The 22,533-nt window shown below is 44.0% G+C and overlaps 1 protein-coding gene across 5 annotated transcripts in view; it reads right to left on the bottom strand.

Moving 5' to 3' along the window:
- The window catches only part of CDK14 (cyclin dependent kinase 14), a 2,372,392-nt gene that overhangs the window by 1,541,742 nt on the left and 808,117 nt on the right, over positions 1–22,533 (bottom strand). For all 5 annotated transcript variants that reach the window (XM_069648415.1, XM_069648417.1, XM_069648419.1 and 2 more), the window contains one exon: positions 2,973–3,067. In XM_069648415.1, coding sequence (XP_069504516.1) covers positions 2,973–3,067 — 95 coding nt within the window. The remainder of the gene's footprint in view (positions 1–2,972; positions 3,068–22,533) is intronic.

Raw genomic sequence — 22,533 nt, 5'->3', positions numbered from 1 at the left:
TCCCAACATCTTCAGAACCACGAGAAGGTGCAAATAAATGAGATGCAGGCTAATGCACTCATAGATTCAGGGAGCCAAAAACTGCAGTCAGAGCCCATCTCCTTATCCTCAGGACATTCAAGATAGTCAAGCCAAAAAAATAACCTGTGTACATCGGGATGCAGAGGTCTAGCCTAACTTCAAACCCTGAGAGTTAGGAACCAAACCACACCTATTAACATAGCAGTAGTCCCTGGCCTACCATCATAGGCACAGACCTTCCAACTTTTTGGGAACTGCTGACGCTCCTTTACAATCTTGGGAGCACTCTGTCAACTTCTCAGACACTCCCACGTGGAATTGGCAAAAGACCACGTCTCCAAAGCCAGAAGCAATGAAACCACATTCCAGACAACAGACACAAAAAGCTATCTTCTAAAAAGAGATGGGAAGCCGGGGACATAAGGCGAAGGGTATGTGACAAATCTAGGGTATTCATTCCTTCTCCCTGAGGGGGAGCCCCCTACCCCTCTGAGACTAGGGAGGCAAGCCCAATCCACAACACCCTCCATAGGGGTCGAGGCAAGAGGGACCTCACCGGGAGAGACTCCCCCTTAGGGGACAAGGAATCCCGTTCCTGTGAGGAACTCCCTACCCCACTGCACGTGATGGCATAAATTGGATTATCTAATACACAAGATAATTACAAATTCTAAGACTTGGCTGAAGAGAAAGTTAAATTATGCCATTACCAGAAAGCAAGAGAAGTTGTCCCTTTAAATGAAAGTCTCCCATCAACTGCAACAAGTAGGTTGAAGAGGGAGGACATTCCGAACGAGAGAGAGAGAGAGAGAGAGAGAGAGAGAGAGAGAGAGAGAGAGAGATATGAGGATGCAGGCAGGGGGAGCCTTTAGAAGCAGAAAACCTGAAAGAGGCAGGGCTGAAGCGAGCTGCAAAGCCCACAAACTGCTCAAAACAGGAGAAGGAAACACTGGGGGCCGGCATGTTTCAGAAGCGAGAAGCTGAGATGGCTGGATTGCAAAACTCAGTGATGGTGTAACCAAAAATCGTGGTGGGCAGGCCGCCCATCCAATCACACCGACACCACCACAGGGAAGAAGCAACAAACAGTCCTCGTAGCCATAGCAGTATCGAGACGCTGAGAGAGAGTTGCAAGAAGTGGACGCCATAGAAAGCGAGCTGACAGGGAAACAGAAGGAAATAGAAGGTTGCAAGCATCTGCAGGCCCAACAGATGTTCCCCTGCAATATGACGAACACTGGAAAACAACATGATGAACTTGAACTGTATTAATATGAGAAAGGAAGTCATAGAAACCCTGAAGAGGAAGGTCAATGGAATTTGGGTATCTCTACCCTGGGAAGACAGGAAAGTAACACATTATCCAAGAAGCAAAGCGTGCAACATAACAGAGAGGGAAAATTGTGAACCGAAGACCACAGAAGCCCTTAGGGTAAACAATATACAAGGCAGGCCATACCAGGAAAAGGTGCACTATAATTACCCAGAAAGCAAAAGACCCACAGGAAAGTACAGTCTGCAAGATTACTCAGAACCCTTTAACCCAGACATAAGGATTCGACAAAGGGCAAGGAAAGCCCACACAAAAGAGGAGAGAAAAGTTAACAGTCCCATAAGGGAGCTACATGTACTCGTACAGAGAATAATGTGAGACTGCCTAAGAATTGCATATTAGCAAGAACTCTAAGAAAAGAAGACAAGTCTAAAACTCAATCATCAGGAGAAGGGAGTCATTCTCCTGACCTTATTTGGTTAAAATAGTGGTAGGGTCAGTTAGGATTCGTTTTGGACAGCAGATATATTCCTTTGTGCAATCACTAATGACAGACAAGCACCTCAGTAAAATATGTAGGGACTACACCATAGAAATAGGGCAAGTTAGGCCTTATTCCTAGTCTTTAAAAAACACATCTTGGAAAAAGTCCTCAGAGTTTCCGTGTCCTTCTTCTGACCCGCCACATACGTTTCTCTAGTTAAAGTTTCACTTTTTTATTTCATGTATTTTGTACTAGTTTTAGATATTCTGTACATCAGTGTATTTTTTCCATGTTTCTGGCCTTCTGCTAAGGCCAGATACAATTTTACCCTGTGGTTTATAACTTCAGAAAAACGTTGCATAGACTCACAGAAGAACGTATCCATTTGGCACAACATATTTACATTACATAAAAACGGCATTCCATTGGCAAAACTTGCATTTTTGCGGCTTTCAACAATCAGTGGTCCCATACGGTACATTCATTTATTTGAAGTATTAGTCAAGTTACAGTACAGATGCCTGGAGTTGCTATGGAGACCAAATTGAAATATTTGGAAAACAAAACTAATGCAGGCGAAGACTCATGTATTATTAAAATGTTCCAGTATGTCATCACAATCACTTTTAGAGGCCTTTCCAGGAGGTCTCACGACTTCCAAAAGATATTACCCAATTCCAAATGTTCATATAGTCATGCCCCAGAAAAAAGCTCCATGTTTTGAAGGATACTCGTCCTACAGATCTTAGGAGGTTGGACTGATGAAAGTAGGGATTTCAATTCAAGTTTACATTCCTGTTCGTTATTTGACACAGAACAAAGCGCCAGTGAAACTCTTGGTCGTTTAATGGAGCTGCAGTACACCAGCTATTCGGTTCTGTACACAGAACAGCATGAGACACGCATAATGCAACTGAGGCCAGGTTGCAGGACCCAGGATGCCAGGGGGCAGGTTCTCGATGGCACACTGTGCCGTTGGCTTTTATAGGAAACATATTTGCAATTGGATCCAGAGGTAGATTTGACGAGGACCAGAGCATTTTGGCCAAGAGCAGGTGCTGGGATTAAAAGAACTGTTTCCAGGTTTCAAGCAAAGAAGCTTTCGGAACATACGTTGAACATACGCACTTCATATCTGTGTCATAACTGATATGGTACAAACATGCACAGAACAGGGTGCCATAAATCACTTACTTGCTTTTCCCTTTGTACACTGTCGCATAGGAACCTTCCCCTAGTTTTTCCAATTTCTCATACGAGTCTGCTTTTCCGAATTTGGGACTCGTTGGCTAAGTAAACAAAAACAGTTCAATTAATACACAGGTTCTCTGAATGGATTGTTAAGCATTGGTGCAGAAACAAAAGCATTATTACGGGAAGGAGGAGGTTTCTTTTCTCTGTGTGGAAATTCTGGCAAGAGTACATAATCCTGAGAGCATTTCAAATGACACTTCATATGAGGATCATTGTGCAGTTTAACTTTCAGTGGTTGCACGCTTTAACCATTGCACGCTTTAACCATATTAATATGGATAAAACAAATTCGTGTCAGTGTGAAGCAGGTTGTGTTCCGTTTTTGGCATGCACGCGCTAACATGCCGCTACGAATTAGACTCGACTGCATTATGATATAAAGTTGAACTCAATCAATTCAATAACATAGCGTGTCCTTGCCCATCTATTTCAGCAATTACACTTGTTCCAAACAACAGAAGCATAACGATCAATGTATGAATAATTCCCTCTAAGAAGCAGCCGGCAAATGGACCAAGGGCAAAGACTCTGAGTGCATTACAGTATAAGGGACTGCAACTGTTTAGGTCACTAACACTGAAGAAATGTTTAATAATAGAGGTTTATAGCTAGTCAATAATCATCATGTGGGTGGGTTTTATCAGCTGGCAATAGCCTGCCAGGCTTTTACCAAGGACTGCAGCACGTTCCCAGATGCACAGCCCACTCCATGCGTGATTATAATTCTAATAATGACACAATATCTGGGCCGCCAATTTAATTTTGTTTAATTAGGTGGGAAGGTAAAGAGGTTAGTGTGGGATGCATTAACCAGTGTACGACAAAAACAAAAATTATAAACAAGATGGCACAATGAACCAAATAACAAAGTGAGAATGTTCATGGTGCAACCAGGGATACATGGGAGAGGGCAAAATGGCATTATCCAGTGGAATTCCAAATTTAGAGGGCAATGCAGGGGGTGAGTGAGAGGCCAGCTAATATGCACACATCCTGAGTTTTCAGAGGCGCGGACACAGCTGCCCTGGGTGCTGATTTCAGTTAGTCTGGAGATAGTCATTCTCCAAAGAGCCATTTTGTGAGGATTCTTGTGAAATGGAACCGATAAACTGTCAACCTGATGTTTAGGGGGGAGAGGGGTCATACCAATGTCTGTGGGGACACACTAAGGAAGCATTTCTTTTTTACAGTTCTGGATCCCAAATATTGGCAGAGATGAACTCTTGGCAGTAGGAGAACTAACGCCACTCAGTGAACTTTTCAATGAACGGTCTGTGGAAATTGAGAGAGCGGGACATTAAATGGAACGTGAAGGACCAATTATGGGAAACCGTGAGAAATGGAATTCAAAGGCACTCATTGGATTCTAGGGTTATTTATGAGTAAATATGTTTGTAGGTGATGGCTTTAAACCTACGAGGGTTTGAGTACGATGGGGCTGTGAGTTCTCATCAAGGGCAGTTCAATAACTATGGAAAGAGATGTAAATCGCATGCAGCACAGAAAGAATGCCTCTTGTCGCTTATCAATGCACACGGATAAAAGCTCTTGCAGGGCAGAAACTATCCACAAAGCAACATATTTTAAGTAACACGCTGAAGCAATGATGGTAGTTACAAATGTGGAGACCTCAGAAGTTTCTTCTATTGCTCGGAGCCCCAATAACTGAAGTCTCTGGCTCCTGAGGGAATGTACTTAAATTGAAGGGTTGAGAGTGTGTTACTCCCACTGATCATAGTGATTGAGACGCAGTCCTAAACCAGGATAAGACTTAGATCTTGAATATTGCACCTCCATCTTTGCGCCTGGAAAAAGTCCTAACGCCCTGTGTCTTTATCAGGTTTCAGTGTTACTACCCAACTTAAAGTGAAGTCGCTGGGGATGATCTTAAATTCTACTTATTATCTATGAGACAGCAAATTTCTAAAGTTCAATTAGTTATCATCTAATGTTACTCAGACAGGTTAGTATATATATTTAAAAAACTTGGATTGCTGACGTATGTAGAGTATAGATTACTCAAAATAACAGACAGATTGGCTACGAATATTTAATAAACATTTGCTCAATCAGTACGCACCCAGCGAATTCATCTTCAACAGAAGGTACAGTTGCAAACGTATAAAACAGCATAAAATACAATCATTCCTATTTTAAAATAACCCTACAATGGGAAACCCAAAATCGACAGTACTAAAGTGCAATACAAAGTGCTCAACTTTAACCAGTGTCACTATAACACCTAAAATGTGCAAATCTTACAATTAATCCATAGATTTTGTTAACAATCTATTAACCCTTTACTCACCCAATATGTTTCATTCTTATTCAATCTGCATCAATCAGTAGAACTTCTTCAGGGGCTACTTAACCTTCTTTTACCCTGGGTGCTATCTTTTGTGTTGCCTTATTACTTTCGGCCAAACACTCTTTTGCAGTGCTACAAGGAGTCTGACAATCTTCAAACCCTCTTTACTAATCAAAGGTGATGTATTCTCTACCTATTCGTCATATGCATATTCTGACTAATACCATTTATTTGTTTCACAGTAATAGCTGGGAACCAGCCTTATAACTTTAGGCTTGATTGCTTTTAGGCCATTATGATTAGGCCCTGAACTGCGGCGCGGGAGAAATGTATATGTCGGCCTCCGCCGACAACTGCCTGCAACAAGTCCAAAAACATAGCATCAGCTGACTGCTCAGCAATGTTACATGTATAGTGCTATATCACCTATGAGTATTCTCACATCCTGTGAAAATCTCATCAAGGATAGAGTCCATGTACTTCACTCTTGCATCTGGAAACATAAATGGAGAGCACAGCGTCTATCACTACTATTTCTGTGACGCGCATTACATACTGTGCTCAAGGCCATTAGTCTCTTATATATATTGCTAGTGCTATTATGTCACATTGTACAGTACATATAATTTATTTTTCTCATTCTCATTAATATCCCGAAGCAGGTGCAGCTTCACTTGTCAATTCTGGAGTGTTTTCGTTTCTCTGTCACAGTAGCGGACACATCTCATGTTGGTCTGCTCTGTCAACAACACACTGTGTATCAGGTCAGCCTCTCTTATCTACTTGTCTACACTTTTCTTTTACCTATGGGTAGTCAATGCTGATAGATATAGTTACGTGCTTACTTGTGGTATGATATGGTCTGTCTCTTTCTATGCTCAAGCAGCCTGGACATAATCGATTTCCCTGGTTGTGAGACACTTGCAGTATCATTTGGGCATTGCAATAGTGCAAGTGACCAGTCACCAAGGCCCTACAACTGCCCAGTGGTACAAACCCCACAGAGCTACTATTAACCTTTGCAAATGGCCTGGACCTTCATCAGCCACAGCATTTGTGCATTTAAGGTGGGATTACTTGGCAAGTGTTCCAAAAAGCACAGGGGGAGGTGCAGTGCGAGGAGAGATAGCAGGACTTCCTCCATGTTCCCGAGGCTAAGATGAAGCCAGCTAGATATATTCGGGCTATGCCCCCAGGCATCCTAAATGTACAGCCAAAAGATATCAGTGTAGCTGCAACTGCTATGGTAAGTGATGAGGTATGCTTCAAGTTAAAAAAGGTAGGGTGACCATAGGTCCCAGTTTTGCCAGGACCGTCCCGGTATTAAGCCCTCTGTCCCCCTGTCCCGAGAGTGTTTTTAATTAAAAACCACGTCCCGGGTTTGGGAAGAGGAGGGTGGTCACTGCAGACATACAACAATTAAAGTCAGAATTTTTATATAATATGCATTCCCCCAGCTATATGACACTGCAGGGCAGCCTCGAACCGATGACCTTCTTGTTCATAACTATATGCTTTTGCTAATTTCGCCACAGGGACCAGTGAATAATCTCACATAGCCTGTAACAACTATGAAAGGAAAAACGCTCTAGTGTCGTATGATTGTGCAACCCTGAATTTAATAAAAATATGTATTTTAATTTGTAATGTGTATGGTGGGGGCATGAGATGGGATTATGTGGGGGTGTTGTTGAATAGGCTGGGGGTGCTAGACCTACTTTTATGTTGTTGGCATGTACCAGTTTTTGATTTTCGATATAAGTAATGGAACGCCACTCCCGATAGCTCCCACTCACTTCAACATCTGGATGTTTGTGTTTCATGCTAACACGAGTAGACTAATTGATTCACGTTGATTATCAATCCCCTTGCTTTTACTTGTTTTAGGGCATGCCTCACATGATTGGTGATGTGGTCGTGTAATGCAGATTCTTAGAACATATTCAAATCACCCATTCATCTTTTAGATTGCCACTTTACAATCCATGCAAATACATTAATCGTGAAGTAGAGCCCCCTAGGGCGTTCTTAATGTTTAACAGCCCATAAAGAAAAACATCTGCCTAAAGCAGCAGGCAAGCAATGAATCTTGTATTGGGGTAGTTAAGCATGACTCTGATGTGCAACCACATCACATCACGTACACAATCTGTATGGGGCACACTACCTGCACTGGAGGCTGGTGCTGAATGTCCTTCCACCTGACTTCTCTATTCCCAGCACAAATCCTCACATATGAAGCACATCTGTTTGCCATCTTAACATGGCCACCCTCATTTTCAAAGAAGCCTGCAATGCCCAGTTGATCTAAATTCAGCATACCTCAAAATCTCTTCAGACCAAATGCATTCCAAAATAGGAATACATGTTTAATAATGTGAGAGTAGATTAGATCATTTCAGTAAACAAGCCACCCAAGACAGAGCGCTACCTTGTAGCCATCTTTAGAAGTTCACCTTCTGGTAAGAGCCACATTGCAAAGCACTATGGGTATGCAGCCATTAAAGGAACGCCTTACACTGTTGCTCCATAGGAGAATCATGCCATTGCCTGATAGAGCAGCACTGTTTCTTACATAGTGTTACCAAGCCAAGACCAACGTCACTCAAGGATGCAACAAGCCCATATGCATCTCTCCGACAGTGGAGATCATCCGTGTAGTGGAGCCAACATTCTTCTGATGGGACCAGTGAGGTCTGTATACCAAACACCACCAATATCATAGTGGGTTTAAAAAATGCACGAAACAAACCGGCTATGCAATGTGAGAGTGGAATAGATTATTTCAGGTCATTTCAGTTATCATGTCACACATGTCACTAAGAAATTTAGGAGCCATCCCTGGAATATCCCTTCCTTGTAAGAGCCACAGACCAAATCACTTTCTTTTTTTTAAATTAAAGTTTTAATGGTTGTATAAATTCCAACCTTTAAACATGAGTTCACAAATGAAAGCAAAACTGCACTGACTTTTCGTTCCTTACTTACAGAAAAATGTTAATAACTTTCAATAATTTCTTGAGAAATTTCAAAGTGTCAATTGTTTTCCCTATTTTCGTAGCCGTCAGAATTCTCTCACAGGTGAGGTCTTCTCCATATCGATCAAAATCCAACTGTAAAAACTGCAGAGCCATACATCTCTCTTCAATTAATTTTGGACAAAGCAGAAACAGATGTTTAGATTCAATCATCTCTGGGTCTTCACAAAAGCGACACACTGCTTCTTGGGCCGTTCTCAGCTTCCTAGCCAGAAATAATTCCTTCGATGGTAGGATGTTTAGCCTGCACCTCAACAACAAATCTCTAAAGTATGCTGAGGGAAATTTTGTCAGGTAACCAGGCAGTTCATTGACCGTATGACATTCCCACATGATATTCAGACACATCTTACTCTGATGTTTTAGTTCAATCGTTCCTATCCAATCTCTTATCAAGATAGCCTGTTTTACTTTATTTGGATTATTCTTTAGAGTATCACAGTCAGTTCCCAAGTTTATCAGGTACTCTTTTCAATGATCTTTCCATCTTGAAAGATTTTTAATTTTGTTTGCTGCCATCCCTTTGAATATCTCAAAAGGGCCTGAGTGGTTATCAATGATACATTTCTGGAACAATGATAGGGTCTTCCAAAGTACAATTGATGTTAAGGATTGCAGTCTTTACTCATATCGTATTACCGCTGGAGAAACAGCATTCGGTAATCTTAGTATTTTCCTCCAGAAGAAGGCTTCACAAACTTCCCAGGTTTTCCAAGGCAGAGTTAGGCGTGCTTCCACTCCATAGGTTATCACAGGCATTACTTTTTGCTTAAAAAAGATGGCAATTGGTTTCAGGGAATAGGTGCCAAATCGATGGTAAAGTGCTCTTCCTTGATTTGTCAGTTTTGCAAGTTTTTCCCTAATTAATGAATAATGCCAGATTCTTTAATGTTCTTATTGATACAAATTCCTAGATAGAGGATGGAGTCTTCTGATTCCAGCTGACGATTATCTATTTTCCATGTAAAGGTTGCTCCTCTTTTTTTATTGGTTTATTGTCTGATTGCATGATCATCATCTTTGACTTGTTGACATTGATTTTCATATTGTTCATATCCAAGTATATTTTGAATGCATTCAGCCTTCGTTGCCGTCCGATTGGTGTTAGATCAACAAAGACTAAATCGTCTGCATTTAAAATCCATGGAATTGTGCCCTATTCTATTATTGGAGGAAAAGCTCTAATTTGATTCTGTGAACCAATCATGTCCGCCAGATAAAGCACAAACAAGAAAGGCGTGAGGGCACATACTTGCTTAATTCCCCGAAAAGTCCTTATTTTCTTAGTAAGAATGCCATCTCTAGTAAGTTGGATTTGAATAGATGTCTCTGAGTACAAGGCTTGAATTGTTTCCAGAATATCTACCGGGGCACCCCCATTTCTCCAATTTTTTCCATAATCATTCTCGATTTATACAGTCAAAAGCCTGTTCGGGGTCAATAAACCCCAAATATACTTTACTCTGTGTTTCAAGTGCCTTTGCTATCAACAAGTTCAGAATGAATACATTTAAGGAGGAGCCCACTCCACTCATGACGGTGGATTGTCTCTTGTCTAAGATATTCTCTTGTAATGCCCATTTCTTCAGGTCGCGTAGTAATATTGAGGCAAAGAGCTTCCCTATAGAGTCCCGAAGGGCTATGGGCCTGCAATTCCTGGGGTCACTGCGATCTCCCTTTTTATAAATGGGTACCACAATGGCTTCTTTCCATGTTAATGGGAGAGTTTTGGTTTTTACTATTTGTTCAAATAGTAAATTGATGAAATCTGCCCTTACTTTCTTTTAGAATTTGATTAGAGATGCCGTCAGGTCCTGCTGCCCTAGATGAACTTAGCTTACCAATCATCTCATGTATTTCTGTGGGGTCAAATTTTATCGACCACGATTGATTGGTTGTTTGCTGTGTTCGGTGAGCCAGGCTCTCCGTCTTAGCAAAAAGGGAAGTATAGTGCCTAACCCAACTGTCTTACTTGATCCTTTCAGTTATTGATTACACCCCAAAGATATCTTGGATTACAAGAATTGATGTCATCAAGCATTTTCTCTCCATCTAGTGGTAGTCTACTTGCTCTTGTCATCTTGAGCCAATTCGTATAGGTCTGCTTGCATTTTCTTATTGCTTCCTGGTTTTCTGGGAAAGGTTCTTTCCGAAGGAGCCTTAACAGTGCTCAATGTTCTTTTCTCTTTTCAACCAAGTGTGATTACTTTTTATTTCATCGATCTTTTTTGGGTTTTGTTTAATTTGATAGTCCACCAAGAGCCATCCATAATCGACATCTTCTGGATTTTCTGATGCTTGCCTCTTATAACCCTTGATTAGGTCGACTAGATTCCTTTCCTTAATTCTGATTCAATTTTGCCCCCAGCATTCTTCATTGGGAGTTATTTTGAGTTTCTCTTGAACCTTCCCCATGAAAATGATTTCTATACTGAGGAGGGCATGATCGCTATTAAGTTGCTTTTTTACTTCAAAAGTTTTAATATTGTCCCATAGGTTATTTGAAACAAAACAATATTCCAAACATGCACTATTTCTTGCACAGAACCAGGTGTCACCACCTCTCAGATCACCTTTAATAGCTCCATAAACATCCTCATGGATCGGCCTTCCATTGCCTGCTTCCGAATCTATTCTTTTTTGCCCAAAAGGATTGGGATCTCACTTTTACCTTTGCTCTTCAGAAGTTTGATGTTTTGATCGCCACATAAAGCAATAGATTGTTCCGGTTCTTCGATCATGGATTTATCGATTATATTCTCGATTTTTGCTATGAAATTGTTATTCAGCCCTTTATTTTCACTCCAATAGACATTGATTAGGAGGATAGTGGCTTCCCTTGCTTCTAGCATTAATTTCATTTTCAGCACTTGTATAAAAGGGCTCGGAGTCAGGTACTCAGTTATCCGAATACATTTAATCAGTTTTATCATCGTTAACAAGCCTGCGTAAGGGCGACCAGTAATTCCCTTTTTTGCTGGGTTTATTTAAACCTCGTAGCTTCACATATTGGTTTTTCTCGTAACCAGGTCTCTTGTAGGCAAATTATTTCATAGGCGCCTTGAAAATTGTCCGCGCTTGAAAACACATGACTAAAGCCACGGGTGTTCCATGAGGCAATGTGCGGGCTTGTTTCCTGACTCTTTACAGCAGCTTTTGTCTTTTTTCCACTCCAACAACTCATATCCCAGATTCTGTAGCTTTACTTTCATTTCTAGTAGAGCTTCTTTTATCGTTTCTGTCCTCTCATGAAGGATTACTAAGTCCATTCTCTTTTCATTTGGAAATTCCACAATAATAATATTGTTTGAGGACATAAATCTAAGCATTGGGATCTGCCAGAGTGTAGTCATCACGGTTTCTCGATTTAAGATAAATCCTTTGGCACTCCTTGAAGTTTTTTCCAATTGTAGTTTTAGAACTTTTTCACTTCTGTTCTCCGCTTTCTGCTTCGAGGGACTAATCTTTCTGTTTTCTGTTTCATCCGTCTTTTTCTTATCATTGGGTTTAAAAATAACGCCCTTAGCTTTTGGGATTTCACTTTTTAAACATTTTCCTTTTCTCATGCAGTGTTAGAAAATGGCTTCGTCTTTTGGTTGGTTTGGGGCAGTCTGGATGTCATTCTTAATAGGCTTCCCTTGTTTATCCTTCAGTGTTTGTTTGGGGTCAGGGAAAGCCGAGGGCTGCTCTTCGGGCCTTGGTGTTTGCCTTCGCTGGGTCATCCATTTGCTCCCAATCCGCTGAATTAAAACTGTCCCAATTATTGTCTTCTTCTTTATCTTGCATAACTTCAATTAGGTTGCTTAGACAGACATCTGATGTAAAAGAGTCATCCGTGACCATTACAATTTGTGACAATGTTGAAGGCTTATTTTCATCTTGTTGACTTCTTATTAGTGCCAGTTCCTTTCTTGATCTTTTGGCACATTGAGTTGTCTCAAGATTTGGTGGGGTCCTTATATTTCTTAAAAAGGCCCTTGAGCCATGCTGCTTACGAGGTCCAGTTAAGTTTTTGGATTTCTTTCCCCTTTTTTGCTTAGGTCGAGTATCCTGTGGTTGGACTTGACCCACTCCTCCATTGAAAATTGAAAAGCTAGTATAAGGGGGGATTTCATCATCAGCCCCCATTGCTGGGGCCCCACTCGTTTGTTCTTTCAGTGTCTGGTTTCCGAATCCTTGGGGGGCTAGGATCTTTTGATTCTTGGCCAACTGGAGAGGCCCCTTTTTTAGGCAATACCAGTTGGCTGGCTGCACGAAGAGGTTTCCATACGATCCTTTTGGTAAATCGCCTCCCATTTAGCAAATTGGTGGTCTTCAGAGCTTGCTGCAATAGCTGCAGGGGAGTCGTTTGTTTTTTTTGGGGTTTGAATGCTCTTATTCAGAGGATCCGGGAAATTGCCCATCTTTATGGGAGCCTTCTCAAGAGCTGCAATTTTATCATTTATGAATGATAGGCTCCTCCTTTTTTCCCGTGCAATTTTCCCAGTCAGGGCGGAAATGTCTTTTATCAACTTATCTGCCAATTTGGAATTGCTCAAGTCGCCCGATGGTGGAGTCGTAGAAAGGTCCTCAAGCCGATGTTCTTCCTTTCAAATCTTCTGGGGACTCTTAATGCCCTTTTTAACAGGGCTTTCTAATTTGGTTTCTGTTGGTGGAAAATTAAATGATATTGTATCCTGTATTGGGTTATTTCCACTGATCGCCTGGGCGGAGAGCTCTAACATCCTCCCTTCAAGGGATTCTTTTGGTAGAATTTCAAAGACGTCCCCATTTTCCAAGTCCTCCCAATTAAAACCTGCAGATGGGGGCTTAGCGGATTTCAGTTCTTAGATCTGTTATTTCTAAAATTGTTTTATTTTGCAGCGCACATTTGTCACTTTGTAACCCATCGTGGGGATGGTAAACTATCTCAAGTAATTCCAAGTCCTTTTCCTGGTTAGACTCCTTTATAGGTTCTATTAATTCCTCTTGGGCGGAGGAACCACAACTCCCAGGCTCGCGAGGGAGGTAGCACTCGCCAACAGCTCATGCCGTGCGGGAGAGACGTACGCAGATGGCACAACTCCCGATGTCGATTCGTTTGTCTCAGCGGGTGCCTTCCCAACGCGGGGACACGCCCCCTGAGGAATGCAAGCTGGGGAACCACACTCACTCGCGCCGCCAGGTAAGGGCTCCCCTTCCTGATTTAGAAATGGACTCTGTATTTCTGCATTTGAGTATGGTATTAGTCCATGGCCGGGGAGCGAGGGGCTTTTCTGGGCCGCAGCTGTCCTAGCTTGAGGCACAGGAGATTCTCCTCGCTCTCGCTCCCCGTCACCCATGGGTACTCCATTAAAGTAAATATTCCCCACCTCTTTCCTCCCAGAGTTCTCAGTGTTCAGTTGGTGCGAGTGCAGTTTATCGGGGGATATATTTGTTGGAGTTTTAGCCGCAAATGATAAACGCATTTGTTTTAGGGAAGGGTTATTCATGTTTGCCTGGATTGCACTAGTTAACAGGGATTGACAACGTTGCCTCACCTGCAGTCTTGTGTGAGAGCTTCCAGCACTCCAGGTTTTGCTCACCGCCTCCAGTTGAGCGCATTTGATTTTTTCATTCAGATGAGCTGATTTCTTTCTTCTTTTGGGGAAACAGATGAATATGGAGCCCTCAAAGCCCACTAAAGTACACCAAGAACACCACTTGCCAAGCACGTTCATGGTGTGAGCTGGTTTTGTAGGGTAGTTCCCAGCAGGCAGCATGTTTCCAAGTCCCACCTCCAGGTGGACTTAAATGAGCAGGTAGCAAGTAGTAGAGAACCAGCCAAGTCACCAAGAACACCACTTGCCAACCACTTTTGCGGCAGCTTTCGCGGTGTGAGCTGGTTTTGTAGGATCGTTCCCAGCAGGCAGCAGGTTTAGAGAACCAGCCAAGTTACCAAGAACACCACTTGCCAAATCACTTTCATATGCAGCCACTAAATTAAATGGTTATGATATTAATACAATTATTTTATAGGCAGGTGCCAATTTACAGAAGGATGGTTTATTTCTTAGCATGCTTGAAACCCACCATAATACGGACGTTGTTTTGTTTATAACATCTAGTGATTTAGGGGGCTTAACTGGATTTGCAATAACTATACATCACATAAAGCTATAAAGTATTTCAGTTTTACTTTATGGGCAGCGCATTCAGAATGGGCGAGATTTGGCCTTCATACATGACATTTTACATGTATGTGTCGCTATGGAAGTATTTCTAGCCCATTTCTCTGAGTTTGGAAAATCGCCACTGAATGAGAAATGAGCATGGATATTGAGGGTACTCCCTGAAAAACAGTCAATGCCTCTTCGTCCCAGTAACAATTTCGGACACATCAAGCAGCCTTTGATAATAGAGGAAAGTAGATTCTATGCTAAACTGCCACACTTACGACTACATGCTACATAGCAGAGCAAAAACCATGAAGGCTCTCTTTCATTGTTGTTGTATGTTTAGTTCTGTTTGTAGGATAATTATATGTGTATATGCCTGTTTCACAACTAATGTGGACACTTACATGAATACAAAATTATTTCTGTTTTAGTTGGCACTTGACACCTCTCCTCTTTCAAATGATCTACCTATTTTGTTGCATCCTTTCTTTTTGTAGCTATTTGAGGTTGTGGTTACACCTCAGGTAATGTCCTTTCTTCAAACCTTTAACATATTTGACCCTTTCCAAATTGGTTTTGGTATCTGTGTTGACAATCTCACTCTTATTCGTGATCAAGGTGGTGTTGCAAGACTAATTTTGCTGGATCTCTCTGCCGCCTTTGACACTATTGATTATGCTACCCTGGTTAGATTGGAAGAAGCTGTTATCTCAGGTTTGGTACTTGACTGGTTTCCATCTTTTCTGTCATCTGGTTTGTAATCTGTTTCCCTATCTTTATTTAAATGTGCCCCATTTCTGTTCGGTTCAGGGGCTCCCCATTATGCCTGCTATTTTTCAACATCTATATTCAGCTCCTGGCCAGCCTTATCTACTCACATGGTTTTTGGTTTTACTCCTTTGCTGATGACACCCAGCTACTGGTTAGGCTCGACCTTAAACACAAGGGTACAGCTGCTCTCCTCAGGTACTGCCTTGAAGCTGTGAGTGATTGGACAGGACAAAACAGGCTGAATCTTAACAGAGAGCAGACCGAAGTCCCACTAGTGGACCCTCCTTCTGCTTCTTCTCTATGGACCACTGATTTCTGGTGGTCTACAGTAGGCCTGTTGCCTGCCCCAGCCAAATCAGCAAAAAATCTTGGCATTAACATCTTGGCCACACTTCCACCTGTGGCAAATATGTGTGCCACTTGCAGTGCAGGCTTATGTTAAACTGAATCAGTTGAAAAAGGTTATTTCCTTTATTCCTGCTATCCTTCATGCTCTGGTCATTGCTGCCACTATAAATGGCAGCCTTGGCTATTGTAATTTTACTTTGTTAGCTCAGCCTTCTTGTCTACTAAATCGTTTGCAAGTGCTGCAGAATGCTGCAGTTCGACTAGCCATCGGTATCCCCTATGGTCAGCCAGTATCTTTGGTTCGTCGGGACCTTCATTGGATTCCTGTTACAGTACACATTCAATTCATATCATTCTTTATCATCCATTGCGCATATTATCAGAGAGGTGGTCTGTCCTTACAAAAGGAAATTCTACCTGGGCGCACTCTGCTTCCTTAGCTCTGCTCTCTATTTCTCGTTATCGTCTAGAAAGCTGTAGCGACGTCTTTATAAATTAGGTGATAATGTTAAAGAGCTCTGAAACAGTCAATACTTAATGGAGACACTAAAAAAAAGCCCCACTTGCCGCTGGCTTTAGGAATTGGGTGTGGGGTCCCTACTTACTGAGAAAGTCAAAAAGCCCTTGCAGTACAAGGCCGTGGTGTTTTGCGACACAGGTGTTTGGAGACAAAGGGGTCGGAATACAGAGTGCGAGCATGCAGTGCAGTCGTTGTCCAGCAGCGATGGCAAGGTAAGACGGGTGCGGGCGGGTGGCAAAGCCATTACTACGTCCTACTAAACTGCTTACTTATGCCGGTCCGATAGCACAGCGAGTAGAGCGCTCACTTTGATATCTGTGCAGAGCCTGCTGACGCAGGTTAGAATATCGGAGAGGCCAAACTCAGCCTTTCATCCTTGCGAGGTTGATAAATTAGCACCACACACCTTGGGTAATAATAAGCAGCGCTCAAGATACCTTAGGGTTCGTAGTGCTATATACATGGTAAATTATCATTATTATTATTTCAATGCAAATCTCACCCTGCACTGTCGCTATGCATCCATTAGGCTATCCCTTTCCCGTTTTGCCGTACCTTGTTTTCTGTGTCTCTGCAACTGTGTCCACCATGCAGTTATCCTCTTCTTTAGGTTCCCTCTTTCCCTGTGATCATTACTGTTGTCCTCCAGGCCTTTCCTCTCTAAGTTGAGCTGAACCTGGTCAGCTCCCACTGTTGTCTCCACTCACTGCCTGTTGCTACCCTTGCTACTTGTCTTTGCCTACGCTCTGTTGTTGCCCGTTGTTTCCTGTTTGCCCCCTCTTTTTTCCCATATTCCCTTCTTGTGCACCCTGTGTGGCATAGCTCTGTGCAGTGTTTCCTTCTCTTCTCCTCCTCTCGCCTGCCTTTTCTCTTTCCTCTGTCAAACCCACTATGGTGCTCTCAATTTCTCTCATCTTCTCTCACTGCTTTTCTATCCTTCATCCTATTCTTCTCACTAAGACTGGAAACAAGAAGCTCACGAAGGAGACCCCGGTCTCCAATCCAGACCTTGCCATTGCGGACACCCCGGTCGGTGCTTCATCCAAACAGAGTCACAAAGACATCCTCACTGTTGTTAAATCTCCCGACGTATCGAACCTTCATATGGACACACTTCTCTCTTCTTCCTCCTCTTCTCCCATTAATGGTGGCACCCGATAGGAGGTATTCTTGGCCTCCTTCCAGTCCTCCAGAGTCATCATTAAGCACGGTCATGGTCCAGGGCCCTCAGCCCAATCTCTTGCTATTTGATAAGCACCTCCCTTGCCTCATTGACTGCCTTCTTTCTCATGCGATTCCTGCTACCACTTCTCTGGCTCCTCTGCCACATCCTTTTTCTACTGCTCTGGCTCCCATGCCATCTACTGCTTCTCTGACTCCTTGGTCACCTCCGTCCTCCTCCTCTTTGGCTCCCTTGCCATCTACTTCCTCTCTAGCTCCTTTGCTGCCTCCTCCTTCAACCTCTCTGGCTCCTTAGCAACTTCTGATGGGTATTCCTTGCCCATGTACCCTCTCCTCGGAAGTCTTTCAAAAGTGGCAACCTACTCCACGTGGCTACTCTTAACTCTCGTTCTGCTGTCAAACAGTCCTCTGACATCTGCCACCTCCTTGAAATCCTGGACCTGGATGTTCTAGCTCTTACTGAGACATGGTTCAAGGCCAGCTCTGTCCCAGGTTTTGACACACTCCTCCCTGAAGCCTACAAAATCCTCTTTGGGCCCAGGAAGAATAGGCCTGGAAACAGAGTGGCCCTGATCTTTCCAGAGTGGGTCCCTGCTTCCATCATCCCCACACAGGCTTATTCCTCTTTTGGGCTCTCTATTTCTCCAGACCTCTGTCTGGCCGTGGCAATCATCTACAGGCCACCTGGCCAGGTGACCCTCTTCCTCTCAGAATGGACTGACCTCACTTCCTCTCTCCTTTCCTCTACCTCCCAGCTTCTCCTCTTTGGGGATCTCAACATCCACCTTGACTCCCCAGAATCCACTGGGCTTTTTCACAACCTATAAGACTCTCTTTCCCTCTCCGTTCTACCCTCTTTCCCGACTCACTTTGCCGGACACACCTTGGATGCTCTCATCTCTTCAGACATGCCCCCTTTAATCCTCTCACTACTCCTCTCTCCTGGATTGACCACTTTCTTCTTTCTTCTCACTTGAAGCATCCTGTCCCCTTGGCAAAGGCCCAATAAGCACTGCCATCTTCCTTAGCGGTCATTTGACCTATGAAGCGAGTGTCAGTGGCCACCTTTGCCTCCATTTTCTTTCCCCCACCTACTCCTGCAGCTGACTCATATACTGACACAGTTCTTTCCAACCTTCACCTTTCCATCTCTGACACTCTGGAGATCCTTGCCCCTGTCACGGGGATCCACCTGTAGCCTACCACCAAGTGCAACTCTTGGTAAGACTCCAATCTGGCCACTCTAAAACACAAGTGCAGAGTGGCTGAACAGAAGTGGGGAGCTTCGGGTGCACCCACTGACTAACTGGCGTGCCGCCTGCTCCAAAGGCAATACAGATTCTCCATCTTCACTAAGAAGAGGGTCCATATTCAAGCCTGCCTCTCTGCGGCGTCTAACAACACAGCCTATCCTTTGAAAATCTGGAAGGAGCTGGCAAATCCTGCTGCATTCTCTACCTCCTCTCCACCTACGCAGGCCCTCAGCAGGGCTCTGGCTTCTCAGTTCACCACTTAAACCCTGGACATCCTGTCTGCACTCTCCTCCTCATCTAATTTCTATCCCTCTACCTCTCTCAGGCCCTCCTTGGCTGCCCCCTCTCCTCTCCTTCTCTTCTCCCTCTCTCCTTTAACACCTGATGATGTTTCCAGACAAGTCCGGTCTATGAAAGTCGCATCCAAACAGGTGATACCTCACTCCTCTAGAACCCTTAAGGACAACATTGGTTCTCTCGCTCCAGCCGTGCCCGATTTCTGTAATCAATGTTTCGCCACTAGATATTTTCCGTCTCTTTTCAAGCACTCCCTTGTGCACCCCCTACTAAAAAAGCCTTCTGCCAACCCCTCCATTCCGGCAAACTATTGCCTGATCTCTATCACTCCTTTTCTAGGCAAACGTCTGGAAAAGTTGGCTATCTCCTAGCTAACCCTTCACACTGAATCTGGTGGTTGTCCCCATGACCAAGTGGTTGTCCCCATGACCAACAGTCTGGCTTCAGAACAGCCCGAGGCATGGAAACTGCACTCCTGATGTTGACTGTAGTTCTCCCTCTCTCTCCCCATTCTCCTCAACCTTTCCTCTGCATTTGGCACAGTCAACCACAACATCCTGATTACTCGTCTCTGCGAGACCCTGGGCATCATGGATCTGGCTCTGGTGTGGCTGACCTACTTCTTCCTGGACTGACCTTCCCAGGTTCAGCTTGGGTATTTTGTCTCAACTACCTCTCTCTCCACATGTGGCGTTCCCCACGGCTCTATCCTCTCCTCCTGGCTCTTCAAGGTCTATCTGGCCCCTTTGGCCCTCCTGATTTCTACCTTTTCCTCTAACTTTCAGTGTTATGTGGATGTAGGTGACCTGCAGCTCTCTTTCAGGCTACCCTCTGCCTCCTCCTCCTCTTCGCTCATCCCTGACTGTCTATCCGCTATTCAGGCATGGTGCGCCTCTAACAATCTCTGCCTTAGTGCCAGTAAGACTGAGATCCTTCTCTTTGGGACCCCTGCACCCGCACCCGCTTTTCCTCTCTCACTCTAGCTGCCCTCCTTGGGTCCTCTGCCCTCACCCTCTTGTGACGCAAAAATTGCTGGAGTATTCTTCGAGTCCACTCTCTCCTTCTCTCCACACATCACAGACTTTGCAAGAAGGTACATTTCCAGCTGTACATCCTCAGAGGTATTGTCCCTTTTCTCACCTTCCCCCAGAAGCACACGATCTCCAGAGCCCTGTTTTTTTCTAGGCTGAACTACTGCAACAGCCTCTTTCTCCATCGGCCTAAATCTACTTTTGCCCTCTTCAGCTCATCCAGAACAGGACCGTATGACTTATCATTGGCCTCAAGTCCAGGGAATGCATCTCTCTGGCCCTGATATTCCTCCACTGGCTCCCGGTGCCTACAAGGATCAGGTTTAAGTCCCTCTGTCTCATCCACGAGGCTTTCTGGGGCTGTGGCCCTCACTACCTTCAACTCTCTCTTCCTAAATACCTTCCTCCTAGAGCCAACCGCCAGTCTACTTCGAATACTCTGCGGGTGAGTCACTTCTCCAAACAGAGAATGGGGGGTAGATCCCTCCCCTCTGTAGGTGCCTCCCTCTGGAATGGCCTCCCTGCCTCTCTCTGCATTTAGCCAGATCTCCTTACGTTCTGCATACTCCTGAAGACCTTCCTTTTCTTCTCTTCTTTCTCGCTCCCTCTACCCTGATAACCTTCCCTTGCTCCTGCTCCATCTGCTGACTGGCTGCTCACTGTCCTCTGAGTCTTACAGGACACTAAGCCCCCTGACCAGTCCTCCTGCACTTGCCGCCTGGCCCATCTGGCACTGCCGCCTGGCTATCCTTGCACTATCAGGCTGGGACTGTCCCCTGTAGTCCCAGCCTTCCTTGCACTTAACCCAGGGCCCTGCTGCTCTGGGTGCACTTCGCCCTGTACCCTCTCCCCAGCACTTCTTGTTGCGCACTTACACAATTTAAATGACACTAGGCCGAGCAAGATTGATTATCTTGTCCTCTCTTGGTTCCCCCACCCTTGCCTGGTTGCGCCGTAAAACACTTGTGTGTAGGCGCATAACAAATAAAATCAATTAAAATCAATCAAAAAACTAGGGGTGTGAGTCCAACCTTACCGCTTTCTAGTGACATATGTCTCCTGTCAACAAGAGCATCAACAGTCCCTTGTGATGTATTGGCAGATTGAGCTCACCACAAACCTGATGCACTACAATGGAGCCAGCCCTTGAAGAGGTCTACAAACCTCTTGTGGAGCAAAGAATCAATTTCAAAATCCTATTTCTTGTCCACAGTGACTTCCGGATTGGGGTAGGCTTCAAGAAGCTACCCCTCGCTATGTCCCTACTGTCCGTTAATATCGGGCCCAGGAACCTACCCCTCCACTGGCTATTCTAGGCTTGCGGCAAGCATTATTGAAGAACTTCGCCAAATACTGCAGAATGTACTGGACACAGAGCTAAGGGAAGGAACGAAGGAGTCAGTGCTCAAGAAACCTTCAAAAACCATTGTTGCCAAAGGCGCCTTTGCTATCTCACCACCCTCCAGCAAGACCCAACCCACTTACAACTGAGGCAGGCTCTGTCTTCTCTATTCAGGGGCCATAATCCCTACATTCACAGCAACTGCCTGGGGTGGGACTCAATCCAAGACAATGATGCGTGCAACGTCAGCAGCGGGACAAGAGATCCATCTTTTTTTCCTCACCCGTGATGACCTGAGCGCAGAGTGCTGCAATGAGGCCATAGAGGCACAATACAACGCGTTAATACAGGCTTGGCTATACACAGGATTCAAACTAGTACCATTAACCTACAGCAGACTATCCATTGCTCATGCCTAGAATGCCAGAATGCATATAGTCTTAAGCACTGTGACTTTATAGTCAATGCTTAACAACGATATATTACTGTGAATAAAAACGAGGCCTTCATATACTGTCTCGGGAAGATAGCTCAGGGGCAATGCGCTCGCCTTTGAAGCAAGATGACATTGAGCAACACAGGTTCGATCCCCGGCGACCATCATTAATAGGTGGAGACATTTCAATATGAAATCCCCAAAACAATTGCCAACAGTACGACACGTGTCATTACAAAAATACATAAATGTAAGTCAAGTTGACAGGGTGGCCACTAACACGCAGTCAACATTTCCTCAGTACGCGCCATAGCCGGGTTTTCCTTTTTTCCGTATATTTAGGGCACAATAAAAGAACATTGCCAACGCCTCCTTTGATTTGTATTACAACAAAATGCTCTTTGCTCAAAACGGGTCTTTTTCTAGTTACCCTCAATAATAGTCATTTCAACTTAAAATGTTGCCTTACATCAGGGGGACAAAGTGGATCCATCATAAATGCCAAACGCCTGGGCTGCTTCTTTTCCAAGGACAGTCTTCCCTGCGTAGTGTAAGCACACGTTCCGGTTTAAACAAGGGCCGTCTCTCTCCAGAAAAAAAGCAGGGAATGGTGTGTTTGGACATGTGTTTAAGTGTTGAAGTGTTTAATCATTAATTACATAACGAGCACACGCGTGCCCTGTTTATACTGCACTTGTACCGGTAACGCGCTCTTTGTTGTGTAAACTCAACCCGTTTTAAAGGTCATCTTCAAGCAAGTAGTTCCAGTAATTAAACTACCCAATTATGTGGGAAGTATAAACACAACGCAGGTTATACCAGCTTTGATCTCTGTTAT

This window comes from Ambystoma mexicanum, chromosome 2q (assembly GCF_040938575.1).
Source record: "Ambystoma mexicanum isolate Mex_15411 chromosome 2q, UKY_AmexF1_1, whole genome shotgun sequence".
NCBI classification, from domain to species: domain Eukaryota; kingdom Metazoa; phylum Chordata; class Amphibia; order Caudata; family Ambystomatidae; genus Ambystoma; species Ambystoma mexicanum.
This window is presented reverse-complemented; position numbering and strand designations above follow the sequence as displayed.